The sequence below is a fragment of the Micropterus dolomieu genome, linkage group LG22 (assembly GCF_021292245.1).
Source record: "Micropterus dolomieu isolate WLL.071019.BEF.003 ecotype Adirondacks linkage group LG22, ASM2129224v1, whole genome shotgun sequence".
NCBI lineage: Eukaryota > Metazoa > Chordata > Actinopteri > Centrarchiformes > Centrarchidae > Micropterus > Micropterus dolomieu.
In genome coordinates, this window is record NC_060171.1 from 31,320,316 (window position 1) to 31,348,129 (window position 27,814).

At 40.1% G+C, this 27,814-nt stretch overlaps 1 protein-coding gene across 6 annotated transcripts in view; it reads right to left on the bottom strand.

Moving 5' to 3' along the window:
• galnt18a (UDP-N-acetyl-alpha-D-galactosamine:polypeptide N-acetylgalactosaminyltransferase 18a) overlaps window positions 1–27,814 on the bottom strand; it is a 172,106-nt gene that overhangs the window by 39,352 nt on the left and 104,940 nt on the right. For 4 of the 6 annotated variants that reach the window (XM_046038108.1, XM_046038107.1, XM_046038106.1 and 1 more), the window contains exons 5-8: window positions 20,218–20,415; window positions 16,838–16,952; window positions 6,923–7,108; window positions 4,703–4,840 (exon numbers count right to left, since the gene is read on the bottom strand). In XM_046038108.1, coding sequence (XP_045894064.1) covers window positions 4,703–4,840; window positions 6,923–7,108; window positions 16,838–16,952; window positions 20,218–20,415 — 637 coding nt within the window. Of the gene's footprint in view, window positions 1–740; window positions 1,071–4,111; window positions 4,570–4,702; window positions 4,841–6,922; window positions 7,109–16,837; window positions 16,953–20,217; window positions 20,416–27,814 lie in introns of those variants that run through there. The other 2 variants (XM_046038110.1, XM_046038109.1) reach the window with 2 other exon arrangements.

Below are 27,814 nucleotides of genomic sequence, written 5' to 3' on the forward strand. Positions count from 1 at the left end.
CCTCCACAGCATTGTAAACATTCTGTGGCAGCAATCTTCTGCCATTCAAGTGACCTTTAAAAAGTGGTGATTTGAATAGAAATGCCTGTTTTTATATTCAAGCGCTTTGGTCTGAGCCTTGGTCTGCTTTTCCTCACAAAATATAAGCATTCATATTTAAAGGTGAATCACAAGGTTTATTGGCTGCATCTCCTCTCCCCAATAGTGCAATAGAGTTTATGATGAGTGAACGGAGTCCTTCATTTTCAACTAATATCTTATATATACAGCTCACAAAGCTTTTTCTCTCCATCTGCTGAATAGTTGGCCTCATCCAAGTGCCCATTCAACCCACACACTGTTTAGATAGATCACTGACTACAACTCTACCTCCGTTCACTTGCTGCATCCCACCATCTCTCCGTGCTCCTTTGCAGTCACATCACATGAAGTCCTGTGGGGGTTTCCGCACAGTTCTTGATCCTCTATTGAGGGCCGAGTTGAGCTTTCTATTTTACAGTCTCTCACGTTGTTGTCACACGTATTACAGTGGTTCAATAATCTGATATTTTATTGCTCTTTCGCTTTCGCAGTACGCTTTGAGAGATAGTCATAGTGAGGTGGTCAGGGGTTTGTTTCCTGAATAATGCGTGTGGTTGGGTTTAAGCAACAAAAGCACTTTGTTTGGGAACATGTAACTAAAACCAAAGACCACGCCAATGTGAGGTATAAAACGGTAGTTTATTCGGAGAATGACGAATATTTATGATGGAGGGATCGAGGGGAGAGGGATGAAGGGGTTGAGAGAAGAGGGATGAGGTCGAGAATGGAGGGATGCAGGGGGATGTTTAGGGTTTGGTGGCCGGAGCGGGACACAGGGTGGGGGCTCGTCTCAATAAGCAGCTTGCTTAGTTGTAGAAAAAGACTTTGGCGGAATTATGGATTTTGTCATACATGTCTTTGATGGTGGGAGGAAACACACGCAAACACGGGGAGAACGTGCAAACTCCACACAGAAAGGCCCGGGCTGAGCTATGCCTGGACCTTCATGCTGTGAGCCCACAGTGCTGTCCACTGGGCCACCGTGTTGCCTGTTAAAAGAGGTGAGAAAAAGGACGGGAGAACTGAGAAACAGGAGAGAGAGTAGTTAGACAGGCTTATATACGTATGTGCAGGTGATTGGATTAGAGAAGCACAGGTGGATGAAATGAGTGAAGCACAGGTGGTTGGACTGGAGGAACTGAATGAGGCGCAGGTGGTTGAATTAATGAGATAGAACTAATGAACTTTGTTATATAACTTTATTTAATAAAGTAAATATGTTGTGTCTTGTGCTTCGAATAAATTTTGACTTTTTAATATTTAACCAAAGCAACAATATTTCCATAATGCTTAACCAAAGGGATTTGAGGGCCTTAACATAACTGTAAAAGCAATTCAGATACTGTATTAAGAGAGAACGTATTGAATGAAAATAAATCAAATATTTTAACAGGTAGTCTATATTAATTAAAATGTTCACCATCTTAGTTTGGCATGCTACCAATTGCTAATTAGTACTAAACACAAAGTTCAGTTGAGGCTGTTTTGCAGATATTTGATAAACCAAAGTATTGGAAAAATAAAAATGTTGGTGGAAAACAACAAACTCAGGGTCTCCAAAACAATTCATCCTGAGGGGAACATACATGTATGAACCAAATTGCATTGTAATCCATCCAGTAGTTATTGAGATGTTTCAGTCTGGACCCAAGAAGTGGACTGAGCTCCAATCGTAGACAAAAACCTGATTTTTGTCTCTGAAAATGTTTTTGGTGATGCAAGTTAGTAATACAAAAATCTAATTTCTAGGAGACACTATTGACCTACTAGCAACCTTTTGGGGACCTTTGTGATAGAAAAAAACTTACAGAAAATATAATAATTGAACTATTAAATGATAAATTACATTATTTTTGGTGTCTGTGTCTGATGGTAAGGAGCTTTGGGAGGACTTGTTATGACATCCGAATTTCTAAAAAATCTGTTTAGCTGAAAACTCGATGTCAAACTGGTGAAAGTTCATGACTTTGTATGAATGTGTGTCTTTGTTCAGTGTTTACCCTGTGTGAGCCGTGCATTCCTCTAGCTTTTGTTTCATGTTAAATAAAAGCTGAATGAATAACAGCATCCACAGATGTTGTACTCTCTCCAACTGCTATATCTCCTGCGAGAGTTTGGTTTTGTCAAATATGTAAACTTCAGATCTGCATCTCTCAGATGTCACTGTGGCAACACTTTCATCTCACGCTCTCAAAGCCGAGCCCCCGCACATGCTCAATAGTGTCAACCTGTCAACAAATAACTCCATCCAGCTCGCACTGTGACTGAAGTGTTTATCCAACAACAAACACAAGAGGTGGCACAGGGGCTGTTTTCAGAGCAAGAGACTCAGTTGCCGCTGCTAATGTCTGATTAGAACCATATCAGCCTTTCTCATAACTCAATTCATAACTGTTTTTCTCATCAGTGAAAGTTGAAGTCATGCGGAGTCAATGAAGCTGAAAGAATAAAACAGTTTTTAACCTGAAAGAAATAGATTCAGTGTGGTGGTAATTTTCAGACTGCAAGCTTGCAGAAGACAGATGACTCAAACAGTATCTGCACTGAAGTTATTTCTATAAAAGGTTAAAATGAGGCCACAATCAAAAATCACAAGAAAAAAGGAAATTGATAAATTAATAGTAATTGGACTTGGCCAAGAAGTACTCATTTTTCTTCCTCTATCAGCAGGAGCAGTCAGAGTGGTGGTGATAATTCTGCTCAGCTTTCAACAGATTACTGTCATTTTTCAATTATGCAAAATCCTCCCACAGCCGTTAACTGAAGAGAGGAATAGCCATGCAGAAATTAAGTGGCGTAAAAAGGTTCACCCTTTCAATACCCTTCTGCCGTGATGTGAAGTGAGCTCTTACAGCACAGAAGCATATATCCCATGTTGTGCGTGCAATTAGATTCAGCATTAATGGAAAAGTTGGCTTTACAGCTTCAAATACTTGGAAAAGTTTAGTTTAATGGAAATGTTTAGTCATGAGGAGGTGTTGACGTTGTTTCAAGACTATTTCAGTGATTTTTACATGCCATACAATATGACAATTTAAATAACACTTGCTCAATCCCAAATTAAACTAGGGTGTAGTCTGTGCCTGTCAGTGAAGAAAAATATTTGAAACAGAAAAAGACAAGGAATATAGCCAACCTGAAAGAAATAGCATTTAGATTCAGTGTTAATGTAAAAGTTCAAGTCCTACAGCCCAAAAATACTTAGAAAAGTTTAATTTTAATGGAAATGGTTATTCATGGGGTGGTTTTTGTGGAATTTCAGTGCTTATAATAACCATGGACGACCCTACCAAAATAAATCCATGATCATGCCTGACTTCTAAATTAAAGCCTGAGTGATAAAAATTTTACAAGACAGGTAAAGGGTAAAACTGTAGTGTTAACCTGAAAAAAAAAATATCAGTGTTAATGAAAAATTATGGCTTTAAAACTTGAAAATTGTTATAAAAGTTATGTTTTAATGTAAATGTTTAGTTTTAGTTAAGTTTAACGTGAAAGCTTGTGATGATGAAGCCACAGAAAAATTAACCCTAACCTGACTGCAGTCCCCTTCAGCTCTGTGGAGTGTTTCTGTTTTGTTTTTATGGCCAGAAACGTTACTGTTTTAGCTCACTCTCACTGCTCTCATCAGTGTCATTCCAAGCTGTAGCAGGCAACTGTTTTCAGTGTAAAAAAATAAGCTAGTGGTAAATCCACTGTCCAGCAACAAACAGGAGACATACACAGTTAGTGACTTGGTGGCAACATAATGGGGAATTTAGCAGAGCCAGATATTTCCCCCAGCAGTTGGTGGAGACCAAAAAAAGAGCTAAAACTGAGTGAATGTTAGTCACAAACACCACTCCAAATGAATGGTAATGTTGTGTACTGGCTGTTTAAATAGGCAACTGTTTGACAATAAAATGTTATGCAGGGTTAAATAAACCCTTAAGAAAAAGAAATCCCCATAATGACTGACTGTAAAGGGAACATTGTGTGAAAAAAAAATCTCTCTCTCTTTCACTCATATATACACACACACACACACACACACACACACACACACACACACACCATTCACAAATGACACTTTTGTTCCTATATCTAAACACATATGCCTTAATTGTGGGAGCACACCATTAAGATATGTTGCCTTTTGGCTGCAATGTGACAAGAGAAAACACACACAAAAAAAATATGTTCACACGTTTGTAAAACTCCTTGTTGGTAAGCTGCCACAACAAAGGCATATTAATTTTTGATAAAGCTAAAGGAGTGTCTTGTTCCTATTTCATAATGAATTCAAATACTCCTGAATACTTTATGTTCTGCTTTGAGGAGTTTTTGTATGTGTAGCAACCAGTGGGGACTGAGTGGGGAGTCCATTTCAATTTCAATTTAGTTACGGATAGCCCCTTGAGAGACAGCATCTCGTTTTATGTATGTGGTGCAGTGTTTCTCAAACTGTGGGCTGGCATCCAGACTGCGCTGACTTGTTCCTGTGGGCTCCTATCAGATGAATAGCAGTGTATTGTAATTAACAACCCCATCTCACATTGTAATGAAATTGCAATTTACATCAAGGTTGTAGACTGCAAATGTTTAGGATTCCTGAGAGCGGAATGGAAAAAGTTGAACTCACCACTCCATAAGCAACTGTGTCGCTGTAGGATCTGAGCTCGGGGTAAATGTTGGAGAGGAACCAACTGAACGGCCGGCACTGGAGTCTGGATCGCAGAGCTTTTCTCTCCGAAATGTCTCCGATGTCTATTCCTGAGTTCTAGAGAAAGAATGAAATTCAAACACATTGGAGTTCACCTTTTGGGTATTTCACTCGTGCACTAACTAAGCACAACACGCTTCAACTTCCTAATCTCCAATGTTGCAAGAATTCAAAACTAACAAGTGCAGAATTCAGGGCCTCAGGATCATTTCAGCGCTACCTTAGAATGACAATGTAAGAACTTGAAATAATAACTGAAAAGGAAGACAAGAACAAACATACTGTATAAAGAGCAATCACACAGAGAGCAGATGTCCTTCAATTTTGAAGACTATAATATACATCTATGCATTTGAATGCACTTTGAACATAACAATAAATACAAAGGAAAAAATGTCAGATACACATAGATGAAAATTATACTAGAATCCAACACAAGATAAGCAACACAAATATAGTAAATCACTCTTTTTCATGTCAAGTTCTTGCAGTCAGGGAAAAAGCTGTGCCTAACGCACTTTTTCATGTCAGGTTCTTGTTGCAATGAAATCACTTTTGCAGTCAAAAAAATTGAGCAGTGGAACACAACTGCAGTATTTTTCGGGTAATGCTATAAATGACCTCATTAGTGTTCTAAAACTTACTAAACAATAAGCCATAATCTAAAAGTTACACATGTCATGACAGTGAAAATGTTGTGTAAAAAAAAGAGTAGAACAAAGGGAGAAGCATTAGCTTAATAAAAGATTTATGACTGTTATGATCAGGACCCCCGAACCCAACCACAACATAAAAATGCAAGATAAAAAAAATTATTAACCAGGTAGGTGTGTTTTTGGAGCCAAGAGCACTGCTTACCTAATGTACTGTGGCCTACTGCCCAGTTTGTACTTTTATTTATTTTTTACTCTTGGTTGTGGGGTAGCCAAACAGGGACATCGTTAATTTTATTTTATATTTGGTTGCTACACCCACCAAAAATGGTGTGTGGAACATGTTTCACAGATTCAGAGTTGGCTGGCAGGAGCTGTGGGCAGAAGGTCATTGATGTCGGATGTGGTGGCAACCTAAGAACCTGCTGGTGGACACTGGTGGTGCCTCAAGGAGATTCTGGCTAACAATTCAGCGACTCAGGAAGGGAAAGAAGGGGGGTTCAAGAGAGTTTGACCATCCAATTCACATGTGACTTGGAGAAGCCTTACGACCGTGTCCCAAGGGAATCATATGGCTGGTACTGCGAGAGTATGGGCCACAGGGGCCATTGCTATGAGCCATCTGTTCCTTGTATAACCAAAGTGAGCTGGGTCTGTATTCTTACCACAAAGTCAAACATGTTTCCAGTGGGTGATGGACTCCACCAAGGTTGGATCGACCCTTGTCTCCAATCCTGTTTGTGATATTCGTGGAAAGGATCTCAAGGCACAGCTGAGGCAAGGAAAGTGTCCGGTTTGAGAACCTCAGAATTGTGTCCCTGCTTTTTGAAGTTGATGTGGTACCTATTGGCTTCATGAGAACGTGACCTTCAGCACACACTGGGGCAATTTGCAGCCGAGTGTGAAGAGGTTGGGATGAGGATGAGTTCAGCACCTCCAAGTCTGAGGCCATGGTTTTCTGTTGGAAAATGGTGGATTGCTCCCTCCGGAGTGAGTTGAAAGAAGCCAGCTGAGGTGGTTCGGGCATCTGATAAAGATGCCTTCTGGGCACCTTCCTTTGGAGGTTTTCCGGGCACACCCAACTGGGAGGACACCCCGGGGTAGACCCAAAACTCGCTGGAGGGATGACATATCTCATCTGGCCTGGGAACGCAGGAGCTGGAAAGTGTTGCTGGGGAGAGGAATGTCTGGAATACCCTGCTAAGCCTGCTGCCACTATGACCTGACCCCAAATAAACGAAAGACAATGGATGGATAGATGGACTTGGACCCACAATAGAACCATCTTCCACAGTTGTATTCAACCTTATACAAAATTGATTCTCGAGTGGACGTCCATGATGGTGCTTGTCAAGGTTGACAGGAGATTTTTGACACAGCCTCTAAACACAAATAAGCATGTCCACAATTAGGCCCCCCCACACACACACACACACACACACCGTCCCACACAGTGAAAAAGACCAGTATCAAAGTCCCTGTTTACCTGTAGTGGAACATTCCATGCCATGTAGACGTGACTCTTGTACTGGTCCATCCAGACCTCAGCCACCCTCAGTGCGTTACGTCGCACGTGGGCTGTCAGGTTCTCTGTGTAGGGTTTGTGGGCACGCTCGATGTGTGCAATCCTGGAGCAGGGCAGGACCTCTACGCTGCCGCCACACTGCCACACCTTTGTTACACACAAACACAAAAATGCACACACATTAGTGACTGCAGGGACTTCCAAAATAAATGTATGGATATTTTCAGTACCTGCCAGGTACATGGCAGTTAAACCTTTTCCTCTAAAGAGGGAATTAAATCATTGCCGTGAGTGAGCCTGTTTGATAGAATTAGTATGAATAGAAAGGATCACAGAAGCGCACTGAGAATGCCCACCCAGGTGCTTGCTATTTTTACCACTTTTGGTTACAGTGGGAGCTGTCAAATATATCTACACAGGCCTAGCTAGCATCATGACAGGGCCATGAAATATGAAATAAATGTTCAGATTTGGTTTACCATGAATGCAACAGCCCTCTGCCATGCTTTGATCATTTAGTTTAGTTGTGCGATATTACAGGAATATGTTTGGGTATGTTATAATAATGAGCTCCATGTGTGGCCACATCACCAGCCGGCATTAATATCTTAAAATTATTTCAACTGCAATTTCAACTGCTTTCATCCCTTCAGCTGACAGTTTTTATGTGTTATTCTTTAACTCACAGTTCATCTGCTTTCAATGATTACATTTCAACTGAGATTTCCAGCTCAACTGATCTAATAACTTTTGGTGATGGTTGTAACATGGAGAGAGTTGTAACAACACCAATTCCACCAATTAGAGATAAGATAGAATTTAGGTGGTCATTTCAGTATTTACCTACTTCCTCCCTGAGGCATGGTGGTTATCAAGTCTGGAAATAGGTACATTCAGAATATATAGAGAAACAACTGATTTTGAGGTAAGAAAGTAAATTTTTTGACCAAGACTATATTTTGTTTAGTATCTATACTATTGCAGATATAATTGTATGACTTATAGTAGATTGAAATTTAGTTTCTTAGGCAACATCCTTTCTAATTTCAAACCACTATGCTAATACAGCTAGCTAAACATTGACTGACAAGGGTGGGGTGGGTGGTAACACTTCTTTAAAAAGTGTCATAACCATCCACTATACATAAACCTTTCTTAATTTTACAGAGTGCCCACCCAGCCTGCACTCCAGGGTTACCAGGATTCATTTGTCAGCTCTATGACCAGTACTCCCCATTCACATGTAGTTCACATGTTGGTGTATGTATCGGCACTTGATCTTTTCCCTACTCAGTCTCCGCAAGTGGAGAGGGCAAAGAAGTGTAGGGCAGCTTGTGAGAAGGAACACAAGGGAACACAATGCATTTGACATCAACTCACGAGGTCTGAGATATTCTTGTAGAGGACTGAATTGGTGCCATTTGTAGTTAACAAATGTGGGAACTTTGTATAAAATTTTGAGAACTCTACCTAAGAAATTGAGTGAGTTGTAGTTGCTGAAACAAAAAGAGTTACAACCATACCCGGTCTCCTCTAATTAAACTGAGCTTTAACATCAACATAAGTGGGTTGTTAGTTAGAAAAACAGGAGGCTCATTAGGCTGCAGTAGCACATGAATTAGGCGTAAAACAGGAGCATCGGACTTCATCCAGCCAGAGGGAACGACCACTAACCATCCAATGCGCCGGTTGCACTGGCAACACAACCCATAGTATGTCTACGGAGAGGGAGAGGAGGTCGCGGGAGCAACCTGGTGCGCTGCGGAGGGTCAGTGATCGTTCCCTCTGGTAGGATGAAGCCCGACACAGACCACAGCTGTTGCAAACAACAGGCGCACATGTACAGTAGCCAGTTGGTTTGAAAACCAGCAGGGATCCAACAACGCTCATAGAATAAAAAGCAGCTGCTTTGTTTTTCTGTTTGGGTTTCAAACAGAAAAAAACAAAAAACGACCACAAACCATACACGGATTCTAGAATCATGATAAACATAAAATGTGCATTTCCAGTATTAAACAATTATCTTTTTCTCATATACCTTCAGTAACACATCTCTCTCGTTCATCCTCTTCTTTTTTTTTTTTTTTTTTACATGTCATGTATTTACAACTGCCTGGTTGCCTTGGCCTTGCTAACAGCTGCTAATCAGCTGTTCTTTCTCTGGTTCTAACCATCTACATTCTATTAACCACTAAGAGAAAACAAATAAAATAAAATATAAACTATAAAACACAAACAATCCTTCACATGCATGTGTAAGTGGAGTCTACAATGCATAACGGTACACTAAATCAAACCTACATTCAGCATCTTTGAGTACATCAACTATTTCAAATGTTTCAATCACAAATTTTCAGCAGGGAGTAGATGTTCTCCAGAAATTGTAACATTTTCAACATTAAATTTACTCATTTGGCAGACCAAAGTGACTTACATTTGAGGAACAACATACAAGCATCAATAAAACATGAATATAGGAACAGATCTACAAGTGACAATTGATACCAGTAAGGCCAACAATGTATACTAGTAAGTAATAATAGTGTGTACGGTGCGTACAAAAGGCACCCTAGGAGTTCAGTATACCGATCAAACAAGCACTGGAGAAAACTGATTTGTTTAGAAACGCCCGCTCTCTCTTTTCCAGTCCTGCACTTTGTTTGTGTGTTTGTGCTTTGTTCCCTCCTGCTAGCCCTCCCTGTATCCTGCCAAAGCAAAATTCCTAATGTATCCTTACAGTGCAGACTTAAACCATCTCCAGTGCTTATACTTAAACTAAATTTTCAACTACCTTTACCAATTGCTACAACTGCCATTTCAATTGCATTCATCTCTTACTCTTTAGCTGACAGTTCAACTGCTTTCACCTTTTAGTAATTACACTTCCACTAACACGTTCAGCTCGATTTATCACACTTAAATGATTTCAGTGTTAGAATGTCAACTTTTACTTCAACTGATACTTCACTCAACGCTTACACTTGAATTAACACTTTATTCACACACACTTGAAACTAAATCTTCTTTCAGTTTTCCATTTAAATAGTTGGCTTTTTAACTTCTTTCACTAAATGTGTTTTGACTGCCATTTTAACGCCTGTCAAATGCAACTTTTCAGCAGTTGTTTAATTTTTTGGATAATATAAACTTTTCCAGTGGGCACTGTTCAGTCAACTTAGTAGCTTTTGCCATGGTTACACAAATATCTGACTTTCATGAAGTAAACAGATAATAATTTCCATGATAGCACTGCTACAATTCTGCAACAGGCACCTTAGTTCAGCTTACCGACCAAACAAGAGCTGGAGAACGCTGATTTAAATAGAAATGCCTGTTCTCTCTATTCCAGTCCTGCACTTTGTTTCTGTGTTTGCGCTATAATCCCTCCCGCCGGCCAGCCTCCTTCTCTGTATCCTTCCAAAGCAAAGAGCTATTGCAGAACAACAGTAAAACTGTCACACTGGCCTGGCGCCCAGGCAGGAGCACAAACTAGAGCCAAATTCTCAGATAATACATGCTTCCCTCAGAAATACCTCAACATTCTCTCTAAAGGATTTACAACACGGGTTTAGAGTATGTGGAGCTATTCTTCGAGCATAACAATCTATGTCTGAGCGTGTGGGTGTGCGGAGCGAGATAAAGAGACGAGAAAAAACAGCAGATAGTGAAGAGAAAGAGTAGAGATTCAGAAAGAGTGAGAAACATAAAACAGTGAAGGTGAAGGGATAAAAGTGAAGGAAGATAAAATAGGAAGTATAAAGGGAAGATAAAGAAAGTGAAATAGAGGCGGAGAGAGGATAACAGCTTCTCCTCGTCTTCTTGAGTCATCCTTTCGAAAAGCTTTTTCCTTTTTTGTTTTGCTATCTTCTCTCTAAATAAAAAGCCTTCTCCCACGGGAGAAAACACGGCCATGCACTAACTATTACCCAGAAAACATCACGGATAATTGTGACATTGAGTTTTTGCAGTTTATGTGTGTGTGTGTTGGCATCCAATGTCTGGAACTTATGTCTGTCTGATTTGAATGTGTGTCACCAAGACAAAACGCAGCACATTTACATCCCTAATTGTCTCTCAGTCTGTCCTCTTTGGTTTAACGCGGAACAAATCTCGCATTTTTAAAAGTTTTAATGAGAAAATGAGAGGCGAAAGGCAACAACAAATGAAGTTGTGAATTATAAATGATGCTGAGGACGACCGCCCATTGTGATAAAAAAGACGACATGAGACAATGAGCACTAAATATGCACAATATTACGCCATGGTGCAGCTGAAGCTTCATAAAAGCAATCTTTATCACAATAGGAGCGTACAGGCCGGAGATACAGAGCGCTTCTGCAGAAACTGGGAGAAAAAAAATTATAAAATTCACATCGCTGATAACAAAAGGTGCCTGTGTTTGGTATGAGGGAGATATAGAAATAGAACAAAATGGCTGTTTTCTGACTTAAACCTCGGGTTGAACTCAACACATGATGAATTAGTTAGAGTAAGAGCAATGCCCTTGAGACACGCATGCAGAACTGATTCTGTCAAAATATCTGTCAGCTGATTTACATAATCATTGATCTGCAAAAGGCTCTTTCGCGGCGCAGTCTGCTACTTTAACAAAAAAATATTGACTTTTTCTTGTCATTCTTGATGTGTTTATAGTCAAAACTATTTGGTATGAAATCACTGACAATGATGATGTGTTTGTGTGTCTAGGCGGGCTTGTTGGGGCTACATTTGATGGTAGGTTCTGTCTTCAAATACCCCTGTGGCACTGGAAGTGTGTGCTGTAGAAAAGAAATGTCAGTTCTCTGGCTGATGTTCTTGCTAACCTTTTTTTTCAACCGTTCAAAAACCTCATACCACATACAGATAGACAGGCGGGGGTAAATCTGTCCAGCTCTAGCCTGCCCTGAACCAACGCTGATGCGCGAACAACTACGCAACAAGCTCAACAGTAGCTTTGAAGTGTCTCTTCACCGAAACGGGTTCATTTCAGTTCAGTGTTTGTTGTCATAGCTGCAGAGGGCAACTGATTTGCAGCACTGTGCTACACTCTAGGCCCTCTTTTAGTGCATAGGCTAAACTGTAATGTGGGCAGAGCTGCCGACAGCTGGAGGGAGCATCTGATGTGGGTCAAAAAACACGGACTGCCAGGGTCGCGGCGGCGATGGTGAGATCTCCTCCCACAGAGAGGCCGGCTGTTCCAGGCCTCACTGCTGATGCTATGCTGAATAAGCCATCCAGGTCTCCTCTGTGCTAATGTCAACAGGTGTTCAAGCAATTTGTCTCTACAGTAGGGGCTTATTCTGAAGAAGTATATGCCAAAAAGAGCTCTATAATAGAAGATAACCTCTTTGGATATGGAGAAGCATTTATGGTTTCTGCACTAAGGAGAAAGCCATTACTGGACTCAACATACTTGACTGCAGAGGTCTGACATTCAAGCCTCCTATGGAGAAAGTCAAGGCCGAGCCATGCACAAAATGTTTTTATGAGGCACAGAAAGACACATTACTGCCAATGACCCACAATGTGCAGAAACAACAGGGCATTTTAAGCCCCTCTGCAGATTTTGCCATTTATATTCATGACATCATATAATGTTTATGATACGAGGTCAAAGCCATTTTAAAGGGAATATTTAGTGTGCCATAATTCATGAGTATCCTTTACTTGTTTGAGCTGAAGCAGTTCAGCCAGCTCCTGCTATTGTGACAACATGACTGACTCAAAGTGATTCTTGCTCACTAACCCACTACAGTGTCACTGCGTATGAAGTCACACTCACAGCTATGGATGGCAGCATTAAATTACTATGGAAACTGCGGGATGCATTCACTACTCTCTCTAAGCAGAACCCATCCACCATCAAAGATACTGCTAATGGCCTACTTGTTCAGCTGTTTAGTTTTATAACCTACTGTTATAAAACCTGTACATAACGTTACCTAAACAATCAACATGTGATTTTACATAGGCGATACATTATTTTCTTTTAATGTGTGAATATGGAATCAAATCAATGTGTACATTTAGTAGTCCTTTAATCGCATTACTGCACATTCTGGTTGTGTACTGTAGTGGAAAAGGTTCCCTTATGTATGAACCTCCTGATCTACTTCTACATGTCATGAAGAGGATCCAGACCCTGGAATCATTTTGTATTTTGAGGAAAAACAAAAAAGAAATCTGACCTCCATTTGGCTGTCACTGTCAATCAGGATCATGTCTGATATGGTTAATTAGTTCACACCATATGGAACGTGGGAGATTTGCGTGATTTGAATGGCTGCCTATGAAGACTACACTTCACTAAGGGTGTGGGGGTGAGTGGTGGTGGATGGGTGTGTAGCTAGTCCAACTTCTATGCAGAAGGGCAGAGTTAGTGTACCCTCAAAAATCCGCAATTCGAGTTCACCTTTGTATGAACCATAATCATAATATTTCCACAACTTTAAAAAATGTTGGCAGTGAATTGTCCAGTGTCAGTGTTTTTGTCTGGTGACAGGTTTGGGAAAAAATTGTCTTAGCTGGATAGAGATAGGGATTTATTTGACAATCATAAAATACACATACTACTGCTTCACCTGTAGACTGCTTCACATACACTTACAAACTCTCGAGGATTAAATTACACAATAAAGCACACATGCTTATTTATATTGTGATCATCTAAGGGGGATCCATCCATTTAATCACAAAAAAGAAGAAACATAAAAGAACTCCCAGTTAATTTGTGCAAGGCTCTGAGATCCCTATTCTGAGATTTCCTAGCCATTTCTTCATAGCCTGCTTAAAGTTTTTCTCTGCTTCAGTGAGATTCAGAGATACTGGAAGCTTATTCCATTCAATTGCAGCCATGTATAAAAAGGTATTTGTGCCCATTGTACTAGAAATTGTAAAGAATGAAATCTGTTGAGCTGCCTCTTGTTCCATAGTTGTGATTGTCTCTAAAGAAATAAAAGTAGCTGGACAGATATTTGGGGACCCCATTGTTAACAGTTTTATAGGTAAGTCCCAACTTGATTTGCATGACTCTTTTTTTCTACTGGAAGCCAATTAAATTGTAGAAAACATGTTGAATAAAGATGAGATCAACTCGTTTTGGGCAGTCTGAAGCTTATATTTGAGTACTATTAAACCAGGAGGTTGCGGCCTAGTCAAACTGGCATTGAACCAATGATCTGGCTAACATCTTTAGTGTTGTTCAATGCCAACAATTTATGTGGGCCCCACACTAGATAATTAATCTACTTGGGGGTCCAATTCGCCCTTCCCATCAACCGCGGGGGGCGTTCCTGAACCGAGGCTGTTCGGAAGCAATTATCGGACCAAATGATCCTGTAGTGTGAGGGGTTTACAGACATAATCTCTGAGTGGATCAGAGGCACACTGATCAGAACCCCGCAACAGCCAATGAAAGTGAGCTGACTGGGAAGTGTTGCCAACGTGTTGTGTATTTGCTGGCGCCATTAAATGTATAAACCACGCCGTTTCCCTGTTCTCAGCCATGAGGTCATCCATGTATGTGTATGTCTCTTCTACCTTTACCTTAATCTCTGGCGTCTTTCCTAGTTTAATTCTGGATCCAAAAAGGATGGACTATGTTATCAGACAGCCACATCCCAAAATTTTGAAGCTCCTCACTCAAAGACTTTTCCACAGCTGCTAAATCTTCATGAGACACGAGAATAGCAGACTCATCTACACATACAGAAAAATCAGATGAACAGGCATCCTTCAAGTCACTAATGTACAATAAAAAAGAGTGGACACTCCCTTCAGGAAATCCCACAATTTATCATGGGATTACAACAGTCAAAATACGTAACTTGTTAAACACAATGCACAAATGAGTGTAGAGTGATTTGTGTAACACATATATCATCATTTGTACATCATTGTAGCATTTTTCAGTGGATGCTCATCCTCCTAAAATGAGATTTTGCTCATCCCATTATAATTTCTACAGTGTATTGATGGATAACTGTGTGAATGTCTTTTATTGGACATTAGAAGGATGGAAGAGTAAAGTGGTTAGTGATGTGTTGCTGCATTGCAGTATGTGTTTTTCTTTTTGAGGCTAGAGGACACACTGCAGTAATCACCCTGCCATCTTCTCTTCAAGCTCTCCTATCATTGATTGTCCACAGCTAACCACTAAATCTGAACCTGACATGGTCAAGCCTGAGAGAATCATACATTTTTCACAGTGTGATGTGTTCTTAACCCAGTGACTCGGATCAGCGTAAGTCAAGCCTGGGCTGATAATCAAACTTGTACTTCACTGACACTACACTGTAAGTCACTCTGCACTAAGCCTTAGTCAACAGTTTCCCTATGATGTCTCCTGTGTCCATTCAGTCTCGAAGCTGTTCCAACAGTTGCGTCCTCTTGGGACTGATTAGCAGCCTTAAGTGGACGGTGCTTTTGCAGAGCCCTCTGCCTCTAGAGACCAGACTAGAGATCCCTGCTATAACTGTCAACGTTATAACTGTAAGCCAACTGCTGCTGCTGCAACACCTGTTGATGCTAAATACTGCCAGACAACAACATTTAAAAATAATAGAAAAAGCACATTCATCATAATGTCAGAAATGTCATTTAATGTGGTTGCATTTTATAGAAAAATCACAACTAACTGGGAATGTAATGTTATTACATTAAGTCACAATGTTATCTGGCAGTTGTTACATCATTAGTAATCAGCTCAGAGTGCTTGAGTCAGTCTGAATGAATAATGTGAATGACTGATAAAGCCCCCATTCTGTCAAAGGAAAGGTCATTCTTCTTTTTCTGTATGCTGGACATGTCTGCTTTTCAGGATGTTTCAATCTGGACAGGGACAATGGCAGAAGCCTTAATGGTATACAGGACAGGATATTTTTAGCGCTAGAGCAGGGGTTGCGTTAACCAAATACTCTCCGTCACGGACTGATTTTTTTAATACTATGATGGAAAAACCTGAAGGCCGGCTGGCATTTTGACAGAATAAGACAAAGGGCTATCTACCTTAATGTTAAGTAATTCACATGCAACACTTTCTGTAATCATATATAGACCACCTGTAGTAGACCCCCTGTGCAGTTGGCGGCAAGTGTGCATATTAATAAGCTGTTGTCTTTGATCTCACATGCATGACTTGTTGCCTAGCTGGCTGTAGCCATTGCATTTGCACGGCTATATCGCAAAAAGTAGTGGCAGCAGAGTGTCCGAAGTTTCTTTAGAAAGCCCAGTAATTGTGATGTGGTTGTTGAATGAGGTGAAAAAAGAGGGAGTGATTCGGTGGAGGGTCAATGTCAAGCAAATAATACTGATCATGTGTATCAGCCAGTGGCCGCTAATGCAAGCAAGTGGCAGCAAGGTGGTCATCATTCATCTGCTTCGTGTGGTGACATGGAAAGTGTTCATTTTTCTGTCCACGCTTTTATAAATGCTCTATAAATAATCTGTAATTTCTGTAAATGAAATGTTATTGTGATCTGACTTTTTGAAAATTAAATTCTATTACATTACAGGTTATTTCAGCATTTTCCCAATGCACTGTCAACACTTCAGCATAATACCGCAATTGCAGTAACAAATGACAGAAGTGCCACAATTGCTAGAAAACACCTGTAGGCTGAGCTGGAGGCAGGATGAAATAAAATACGGAAATGGAATAATTCTCTATGCAGGAAAAACCCTGTCGCATTATCATAAAAAAATTGAAATGACAGGTATTTAATAGATGATGACGGGATATTTACGACCCTGTCTGTCAAAATGACCAACAACCAACCTCTGGTATAGGGCTGTATACTGAGTGAGAAATGGACAGAGTTGGCATGTGGTTTCCATGGCTGTGCAGCTAATAAGATACAGATTCTCAAGCCAACTCACCCTGATGCCGAGCTCCACATTTTCTCCACCGTAAATTTCCATGCCTTCATCTAACAGGCCAATCTCCTCAAAGTACTTCCTGTCGACCACAAAGCAGCCAATCAAAGCGGGGCTCCTAAAACAGAGGGTGAAGCGAGGGAAGAGAGGAGGTGAGAGAAAAGAAAGCTGTAAAACATGTTTAGCATTGAGAAAAATGCATCAGGTGGTTTAAATTTCCTTCACACGTCCTTCACCGAGGTGCCCGGTGTAGGTGAAGGTCCATTTTTTAAATATGTTGCAGATTTGATGCTCTAAACATAGGCCTTAGCCTTTCATGATAAACCTATGCTATCCATTATACTTACAAATGATTCAACTGTCAAAATGATGCCTTCGCCTACCACAACAAATTCAGGACATTTTGAGGAAATCGAGGGAAAAAAGCAAACAGATCTTTCATCAACATCAAACTGAATCAACAGGAGTGAAAAATAACTCCTATTAATATTCATGCTGTCAGTCCCACACATCTCCTCTTATCAATATGAAATACAGCACCGCTGCAAAACCAGCTTGTTTGGGTGAATTTCTCTTCCCTGTGGATACACAGATTGGCAAACAGACAGAAACTCTGAAACCCAAAATGCTAATAGAAACAAGGCCCTCCCCGTACCGGCTCTGAGCATACGCTTTTCTCTCCAGCCACCAGTCTGTGCTGTACACACAATGAAATCACAACAAATCGAATAGTTAAATATTATATCTCAACAATATAATTTTAATAATACATGAGATAAAAAGCTAAGCTAAGGTTTAGTAATGTTTTAAATAGTGCCTCATAACATCATGTTAGCATCATTAGTTAGTTTAAAACTAGAAAATTAAACATTGTTGTTATCCAGCAAGAAATTACATCTCTAAAGTTATGTTTGTGTCTGTGGAAATACAATGCTTAAAAAAATTGAGGGAACACTTAAAGCACACAAGAGATCTTTATGAACAAAATAGTTCAAAGTTTAAAAATCTTTACTGTCCACTGTATAATTCAATGATAACAAAATGACAACATAACAATGGATGCAGGTCTGGGGAACATGAGGGCAAGTCAACGGCATCAATGTTCAATTCATCATCCAGGAGCTGCCTGCCACATGAGGCCAGTGGTACCCAACAGTCCACGGATATATCTCCCCAGACCATCACTGACCCATCGGCAAACTGGTCATGCTAGATGATGTTGCAGGCAGCATAGCGTTCACCACGGTACTTCCAGACTCTTTCACGTCTGTCAAATGTGCTCAGTGTGAACCTGCTCTCATTTGGGAAGAGAACGGGGAGGCTAATGTTGGTTTTGCCAATTCTGGTGTCTTCTGGCGAATGCCAATCGAGCTGCATGGTGCTGGGCTGTGTGCACAGATCCCACTAGAGGACGTCGAGCCCTCACGCCACCCTCATGGAGTCTGTTGCTGACAGTTTGGTCACCAGTAGCCCGCAGTCAGTCAGAAATTATAGGAAGAGAGCTGTGGCTATCACCTGCAAAATCTTTTTTGTCTTGCTGCTGCCTCTCACCTGTTGTCACTTTCATTTGCACCAAAACAGGTGACATTGTTTCACAATTGTTTATGCCTCCTAACTGGACAGATTGATATCCCTGAAGTTTATTTGACATGATGTTATACTTTGATTAAGTGTTCCCTTATTTCTTTTGAGCAGTGTATTTTTAATTAAATAGTTGGTTTCACCCCGGGCAAACATATTATCTTAATAATGTTTTCATTTTGTCAGGTTTGCTTAGGAAATGGTATTTGCTTAACAAAGTAATGCTTAGGTCACGATCAGCATACCTGGAGACAATGAAATGTAAATGTAAAATGTGTAAATTCACCTCGCACAGTAATCCATGCCTCATGTTGGGAGTGTATCTATGTTTGCAGTTTCCTAAATTCCTTCAAACCCCCCTAACCATAACCCTAAAACTGGGGAACATAGGAATCTGCGAACAGTACATGTGCCATATAAATATGTGGGACACAGGACCCTGGGAACATAGGAATAACCCCCTTTACGTCTCTTCCTCTACGCCTCCCGTTCAGCTATTCGGCGTCCCCCCCGGGGAGGTTTTTGGCTTTCTTTTTTTGGCTTTGTCCTGTGAAATATCCATGTCTATTACAGACCACGTCCTGTAATTTCGATATGGTTATAAAATACCGTCTGAAAGGATTAGTTAAATTAGCTAGGTGCACAGTAAAGTTATATTCTGGCAAAATAGGGCTTTAGACTGTAAAATATAAAATCGTACGACTTTTGCTTCTCACTTTCATTTACAACTGATCATGTTGTCTTACAAGTTTTTATGCTCTCAGTGCACACATCAGACTACACATGGCAGAATAAGTATTTGCCTAGGGACCAGAGTACTCCTATGTTCAAAATATTACTACCAGGGCATCTGTTCACTTTTTTTTAAATATGAGAACAAATTATATTATTAAAACTAGATTTTGACACATGGGAACTCTAAAAGACAGGGACAGATAAATAGCTAATAATGCAGGGCTCATCTTAATTGATATTATACTTTAGTGGTTGTTTTCTCAATTAACCAGAAAAAGTCAAATGAAATAAAATACATATCTACTTTAATAATTTCTTTGTAAAAACTGCCTTGAAAGTGCTACTTTTTTTCTTTCTTTCTTTCTTTCTTTCTTTCTTTTTTTACAGTACTCTATAACGGGCCTTGTGAGCAAAGCCAGTGACAACCTGAACTAGAGAAAAACTACTTAAGAAGATAGAGAAATAAATAATTGTGGGAATTCATCTTCCTCCATTACAATATTGAGCAGGATACACCAACTTGTCTTTGTCCAAATCTATAAACACTGCATCATTGATTTGCTTGCTATGAACCTTAACAACAGATGTATTATCCTCCTGCAGATATTGGTGAGGAGACAATTTTGCTCTTGTTGCAAGGCTGTTTTTCTTTCGTAGCCTCTGCAGTGTGTCTAAGCAGTCTCTGCTGTAATAGTGGTGACAAAAATGACCTGCTTTGCTTTTTAAATCTGTGTAACTGTTCACTGCTTCTGATGAGACTCCAGTTTTATGTGTTACACTTAATGTGCTTAATATTAATGTGTGGGTTTTATATGGGTTAGAATAGTGACACTGCACCTACAGAATTTACATACATAATTATTCATGGGGATTAGTGTTTTTAGTGAAATTATTAGTTTAGTATGTGATCTTATCAAACCTACTTCAATATGCTTCAAGTCAAATATTTAATAATTAATACTGCACTGGTAGATTGTTTTTCTGGTGTCTCACTTATTCATGATAACAAAACTGTCCAAAAGGTTCATTTTGAATTCCTCTTGTCTGTCAGATCTTCCTGTATTTACCTGATAGGGGCCGTGTGGTTACGTTGTGTCCACCAGGACTTTGGTGGGTTGAGGTATCGGCACCACAGCTCCCAGTCGAAGCCCTGAGCAGAAAGAGGGTACTCCTCGATCTCGAAGGTGTCGTACTTGATGTTGTCAAAAGAGGGTGAAACCACCCGGGTGCGGTCCTCTTTTATTCGCTGCAGAATAGGTTCTGCCCTGTGGGATGACAGAACACAGGCAGAATGTGTTTAAGACATGACAACGAATGAATCCTTGAGTCAGTGGTACATTGTTGTCTTCAGAGCTACAAGCCAACGATCTAGAATACACTATGATGAGCGATCATTAGAATGTTGTGACAATGAGCACAAATCAGTAAAAACTGGCACAAATGATAGTCAAATAAGTTTCAAAAACTTACACAAAATATGATACAAAATAATATACAAATTGTACTATCAGGACATATTTCCAAAATAAGCCTGACTACATTGACTTAAAAAATATTAAATCTCACACTTCCTATTAAAGCCTCTGAAAATGTGGTTTCAAATAAGTAATGCTCTATAACAGTGGTCCGCAATAGGCGGCCTGAACATTTGCCCCGATGCCAGACTTATTTGCAGAACCCTGCTCTATAACCTTAAAATTTATGACTATATAAGCAAAATGAGCTAAACATTTTTTTATAAGCATCGCTTATTTAGATTTTGAAGTCAGATTCTGCTTCATCAGGGCCGTGAGGGTGCAGTTTGATCAGATTGGGTGACCAAACAACCCACTAACTGTCATCAGATTCAAATGTTAAGCACTGCCCATTTCAAACAAAAGGAAACCGAAATCTCTCAAGTCAAAACTGTTCTAACTTTGGTAGAAAATATTGTGTTGATGAAGGACCTCTTTATTCAGAGTACTGAGGCTGATTGAGAAACCACGTTTCCAGGGCCTTTAACACTGGACATACAGTATATATATATATATATAAATAAAATATATTATATTTTATTATAAAACTTTCAAAAACAAACCAATACTTTTATGTTAACCCTTAGTCCAACGAGTATGAGTAATGTAAAAGTGATTTCTTATAGTCCCAAAGTAGCAAACTGTGCAGCTTTTTAGCCTCTTTCAGCTCCTTGTTTTGTTTGACAACACATTGACTCTATGTTGCAATCCCACTAGCCATGTTTCCATCTAATTGTCAAGCGAATTCTAAGCAGATTTTGCCAGGTCTCATGGTTCATTTACACATCCAGATTTGACAGGCTGTCTCTTGTCCATCACAAACCTGAGGTTTGTGAGTGTATTTGCGTTACGCACTTAATTTACATACTCAACTCTGATTGAGGATTTATTTTCTTAAATTGCCACTATACCAGTAAACAATGAAGTGATTCTTTTTTTGTTTCATCAAATATTTTTTTAACATACAATAGCTCATTAAAGCATTTGACAGCAACAAGTTTGTTTAACATACTTTCATGTAGTTGTGTTGTGGAAAATGTCCTTCCATTTCACAAGGGAGTCAAAACGAGCATGACTGGCAGTGTTGTTGATCCCGCATGTTGAGCCTTTCCCAACTTCCCTTTTGAGTTTGGGTGGACGATGCCAGCGTGTAGAGGTTTCATTCATAATTAGTGGCATCTTCAGTGTTTGAATGTTTGAATGGGACATTGACTCGGTTTCAAGCAGCAGCAGCAGCAGCAGCAGGCAGTGGGATTCAGTAAAAGAAAGCTCTGCTATACCCACTGTACACTTCCAGTCAGTCGGACAAAGGTAACTGTTGAAGAAAGTTGAAAAGACCCAGGTACCCAGGGAGTTTTGTTATCATGAATAAATTCTCCTTTTATCGTGTGCATTTGTGATGAATATTACTGTTGCTCTAGGTACGCTGGATGTGTAAGTTGGCAAGCGTTGGCCATAGCAACTTCACAGGAGATATGGCAGTGCCTGTCTTTTTATTTTTGATGGTCTTAGATTAAGCCAAAAGTCGATTAAAGCGATTTCAAGAAACTGAGAGAAAACAATTAAATTTTTACAGCCCTTTTTTATTAAGGCTTAAGGTGAGTATAACGGTTGAGTGAGAGTAAATTCCTTCATCAAAATTACAAGCATGAAGAGCGAAGCAAACTAATTTTGCTACGGTAAACACAACAAGAGCAAAATCACCTGAAAAAAAGAAGGAAGAAAAAGGAGGAAATCAAAGTGCGAGGGTTGTCAGTCTATATTGGAAGATAGGGAGTGAGTTTGCACTCCTGACTGGATTAGGAAGGTCAATCCACCAGTGAGTCAGGATGGAGCTGAATAAAGGACTGAAGGAGTGCTGGCCAGGGCTCCTTAGGGAAGGCAGAGCAGAATTAGTGAGCAAAGTGAGGCACCAGCTGCCATGGAAAGTCCTGGAGAGATCAAGCGCACCCTACTTAGCCTATTAAGCCATTCCCAGGGTTTAGTTCGAGAGGAAGTACAGGAATTGGCGTTAGAATTCACTGCTCACGATGTTGGCTACAGCTCGAGGAGTTGAGAGCCCCTCTAGAACCACAGAGTCCAAATATGAGACGACTAGAGCCCGGACTACAAACTAAGCACAGTCCTTGATCAGGTAATACTGGATTCAGTGGATGTTGAAGGCAAAGCTGCAGGGCTGTAGCTGTGATCATGGCCTCGCACGTTGGACGGCTCTTAAGATTCAGAGGCTTGCTGGCAGCCTGGGCAGCAATCACAGTGGTGCTGTCGATACAGAGGTACTGTTGAAGGCGGGGTGCCAGTGAAGAGGAGCGCTTCATGTAGTTTGACGTTCCACTATACAAAACAGCAATACGCATAGCTGTTTGTTTGAACTTTAGTTCTAGGTGTTGGGTGTCCACAACATGTGCTTCAGAGTAACTTTACACCACCTAAACCGCATTGATCCATCCACTGATTTTCAGCACACCTGAAATACTTCAGAGAATGTTTATATAAACAATGTATCTTTCTGAAATAGGTTCTTTTTTCAAGCCTTCTGAAAACATTTTTAAAGTATTTCCTCTAATAGTTCAAGCATTAAAGCATTAGATTAGTCAGCTAATCTGCTGTGTAGATTTGGTGCCTTGAGGACGGGGTGCAGCATGATTTGTTATGTCGCTGTTCAGTTATTGCATATTTTATAAGCTTTACCGCATTAAAAACATTTCCATTAACTATGTTTTATATTATGCTTTCAAACATGTCAAAATAGAAGAAAAAGTGAATAAATATCAAAATGACCGTATTAATATGCAGTTATGATGCAATGCGCTTTCTGGCACAGGAGTTTGCAGGAGCTCAGCAGTCAGAAAAATCAGCAATAGAAAGATTTGACACAGTAAACAGAGCTCAACATTACCCAGCAAACAGCTTAAGGGACAGGTTTTGGCTACTTGTGGAACACAGATATCTTTTATTGTCCGATAGCACAATCTCTGTATTGCGCGTTCCCTACATCATGCATGAGCCGGCTCTCTCATTCCTGGTACAGCGCCTGTCAGAGAAGTCAGACCTGCGGGTTGAGCTCTTTCTCCACACATCAACACCCGGCTCACATTTCCCCTTAAAATGCCTGTTAGCCTGTTTTTGTTTTATTTTGTTTATCCTTGTACACCTTTAATATAAGCTGATTAATTTAGCAACTAGGAAGAAAATAAAAGAAATGCATAAATAACATGTTAGTATTTAATCATATTCATTGTTTAATTTAAGTCAAATATTTATCTGTAAATCAGCAGAGCACCTGTTGGCTTTTAGTGATTTAGAATAGTTCTATATTATATACCATTATATTGATGCAACATAATATATTATAATATAATATTAAAGTTTATAAAGAAAACTGATATCTATTCAGTACATCTCACAAATACTAAAAACATGACGGTACTCGTTTTTCTAGGTACCGTAGGTACCAGGAATCCAAAACACAGAAGATGGGGACAAGTGCAGCTGCAGCGACAGCAGCTCTGCCTCGACTTGTTGAAAAGAAAAACAGTAAGAGTCGTGTATAGAAGTACTTTATGTTATCATTATTATTGTTTGAGACAGCTGGCATTGTTGCATTGCCTGGCCAACTATGTAAAATAAAATGATTGCAGTGGCTAAAAGCTAAAGGCTATCCCATTTAGGTTAACGTAATGTAAACATAGCTTGTAGTAGTAGGCAGCTGTCCTTATCGCTTACCAGTCTGTGTCATCCGTCGTAATGTCATTACATCGGAAATGGCCGTGTTAGTAAATTGAAACTACTGTTTGCACTCTGAGTAGAGGGGTGTGTGTGTGTGTGTGTGTGTGTGTGTGTGTGTGTGTGTGTGTGTGTGTGTGTGTGTGTGTGTGTGGCCTCCACTGTTTTTTTATTTATTTATTTTTTTTTACAGTTATTGACTATAAGAAATGACTTTACAGAAGCTAGTGGAACTGAGGCATCATAACTTCAGCTCTCTCTTTAGAATGGCCCGGATGCATAGCGTGTTCATGTAGGATCCCATTACTAATGGAAAAAGATAATTGAAAGAATACAGTTTTGGGGCCTTCAAGGTAAGACAAAGGTTCAAAGCTCTGTGACAGAAATGTGCACACCAATCAAAATAGTAATCAAAAAGTTAATTCTCAGAGTCGTCTTTTATATTTCGTGACAGATTTAAAAAAGAAATCTCAAGGGCAGCTATGAAAATCCCTCACATGACCAGCAAAGTGAAATCTTGTTTGCTGTCTAATGGGAAAAAACATCCAACATCATTAATGGAAAAGAATAAAACAACTATTCATCTGGTTCAAAATGATACTATTGATCTGGAGGAGACGTTAAGGCTGAGTGGAGAGAGAGAAAAATTGTGTCTTTACATTCTAACTCTCGTGGGACAGACTGCCAAAGGCGGTCGTTCAAATGCAAACTCTGTCCCACAGTAGAGAAAACGCAAACGAGGTACCTCACAATCATTCATGTTGCAGTTCAGCCCCACAGAGGTATATGATAATACAACAAAGTCCCAACATCAGAGAGGACGGACGGACTCTTTCATGCTGCACACTGATTCTGTTCATTAAGAGGTGAACCTCGCCTCTGGCTTACTATTCGCAGTTGTATGACCACACATTGAAACACTGATACACATAAATATATACAGTGAGCCCAACCATAAAGCCCTGGAATCTAGTTATTGGAGGAAAAATGTGTTTGTCCAATTTAGTGTGACCTCAACATCAAAGGGACCTCTAGTAGTCAAGGTAAAGGTTACAGTGCTCACATAGTGAGACTTCATACCAACCTAGAATTACTTTTCTCACAGCCAAATACGAAAATATGTTGGGAGATCTCACTTTAGAGGAAGTGTAGTCTCAGTGAACGTCAGAGCACTGGCTCACTAATTTGAAACTATAACTTTAAGAACAGTGGACAATCTGTAAAGTCATTCTTATTTGGGGTGGCCTGGTGGCTTAGTGATTAAGACGCGTACCATATAGCCACAGCATCCCTGGTTTGATTCCAGCAGGGGATCCTTGTTGTTACCCCTCTTTCTACCATCACATCAAATAAAGGCCACACACCAGAGACCTGCGCGGGACTCTTTTCTTGATCCCGCTCCCGCTGCTTTTGTGACCACTAGCGCCCGCTCCCGCAACATGTGTGTTCCTCTACCGCCCATTCCCGCAAACATTATGACATGCAGAGTAAAAAAAGGGCACAAATGTTTGGGCTATGCTGAACGTTCAGAATAACAGACATAAATCATTGCATTTATTTTTGTCAGTAACAACTGAGAAGTTTTCCAAATTTCAGACTTGACTTTCTTTGGTCTTGTATTGTATAAACCCGTGTGATGGAAGCCAGCGAGACTGTGCAGTGAGTAAACTTCACTCCCTGGCACGTTAAGAGACGCACGGGCGACTGACGCCAGCGCCCAGGGGTTTTAGCCTCCTCGTCAGCGTGCTTACTTTTATCTTCTTTTCAACTTTGTTTTTTGACTCCATCTTATCAGCGCCACTGTGGGACCCGCGGCATATTGTATTAGCATGGGATCCCAATCCCAATGCAGCTCTCTACCACACACCACAAAAACACCTAAACTTTAAATTTTACTTATATGTAAAAACACATTTTAGAGAGTGAGTAGGTATTTGAAACTATCAATCATCTGACCTACCTACTGGCTTGGAGTTAAACAGCAAAAAGCTGCTGAATGGTCACCAGCTAGTTCCAAACTAGCTCGATGCTAGGCAGGTATCGTACAGTGGGTTTATCTGAGGGTTTTTTCCCGCTAAAAACAATGCTGATAAGAGCTGTGAGAAGAAAGGTGCTAAAAAGCTCTGTGGAGCTGAGGGGAACTGCAGAGTTGGGTGATAATTCTCTGTGAGTTTATCACGAAGAACAATGCCTTTAGCATTACACATAGTAATGTAATTTATTTCAGAATATTCATTAGTGCAGCTTCATTCATTCTGCGACCACTCAGTTTTACCTCGTCTTACAGGGTGGTTTTATTTTCAAAAGACAGCGATTATGTTACCACAGTGTGTAGTATTGTTTGTCTCTGTGCTTGTTTACACTGCGGTTGCTATGTTTGCTCAGTGGACCATTTTCATGAGAGATGAGGCTAAAATAGTTTTCCTAGGCAACTATTCGAGAGTAGTCTGCAAATCTGGCTCCTATTTCTGCAGATCCTACACACTGACATGTATATTTCATCACATGATTATCTTAGGCACGTGGAGATGACACATACACAGTAGGCGGAGATGATTATTGAAGATTATTGTGATCACAGTCAGACAATCTCTGTAACATAAAACACCCTGCAATTACTTGTGTTTGACTCAAAATAGCAGATAATTGCAATGTATGGAAGAGACAATTATGTAGATCGAGCAGTCAGCGCTTTGTTGGTAATTATACAGTCATTTCTCAATTTCTATGAAAAAAATATAAAATGTGTGAGAGGGTGGGTGCGTTTGAGAGCACAGGAAGGCGCTCAGAGGAAGGAGGATTAAGAGGAAGGTGTAAGTAGAGGAAGACAAAGGAAAGGGAGCCGGAAAGCGCGAGAAGAAAGAAAAGAGAAGAAGAAAGAAACAACAGAGGGGACAGAGAGGGGTGTACACAATTTGTTGATTACTATGTTTAATATCAGATGTGTTACATAGAGTGCTAACACTAGCACAAACACAACCTCGACTTATCAAGACCGACGAAGACCAAGAAACATTTAAATATTTAAACACCAATAAAAATGTTGAAAATGTGTGTTTGTGTTTAAAGAGAGAAGACAAAAAGTGTTGATCTCCAGCTGAGCTATTTTGTATCTCTGCCAAGAATGATTTCATTAGTCATAGACCAGTACCCCCTCTGTGGTGATATGTGGGAAGTTTGTGTGGGTTCTGTGTGTGTGTGTGTGTGTGTGTGTGTGTGTGTGTGTGTGTGTGTGTGTGCACTTACCAACCTATCTAACAGTGGACCTCGACGTCGTTACACACCCACTAAGAGGGGACTAAAAAGTGAACAGGGGACATTTTTTAGGTCCCCTGTTGGACATGCTTTAAATCATGCTAAAATCATGTCTAAAACCATCTGGTAAATTTTTTAAACTATTGTCAAGAGGGGACCTGCAGGTGTG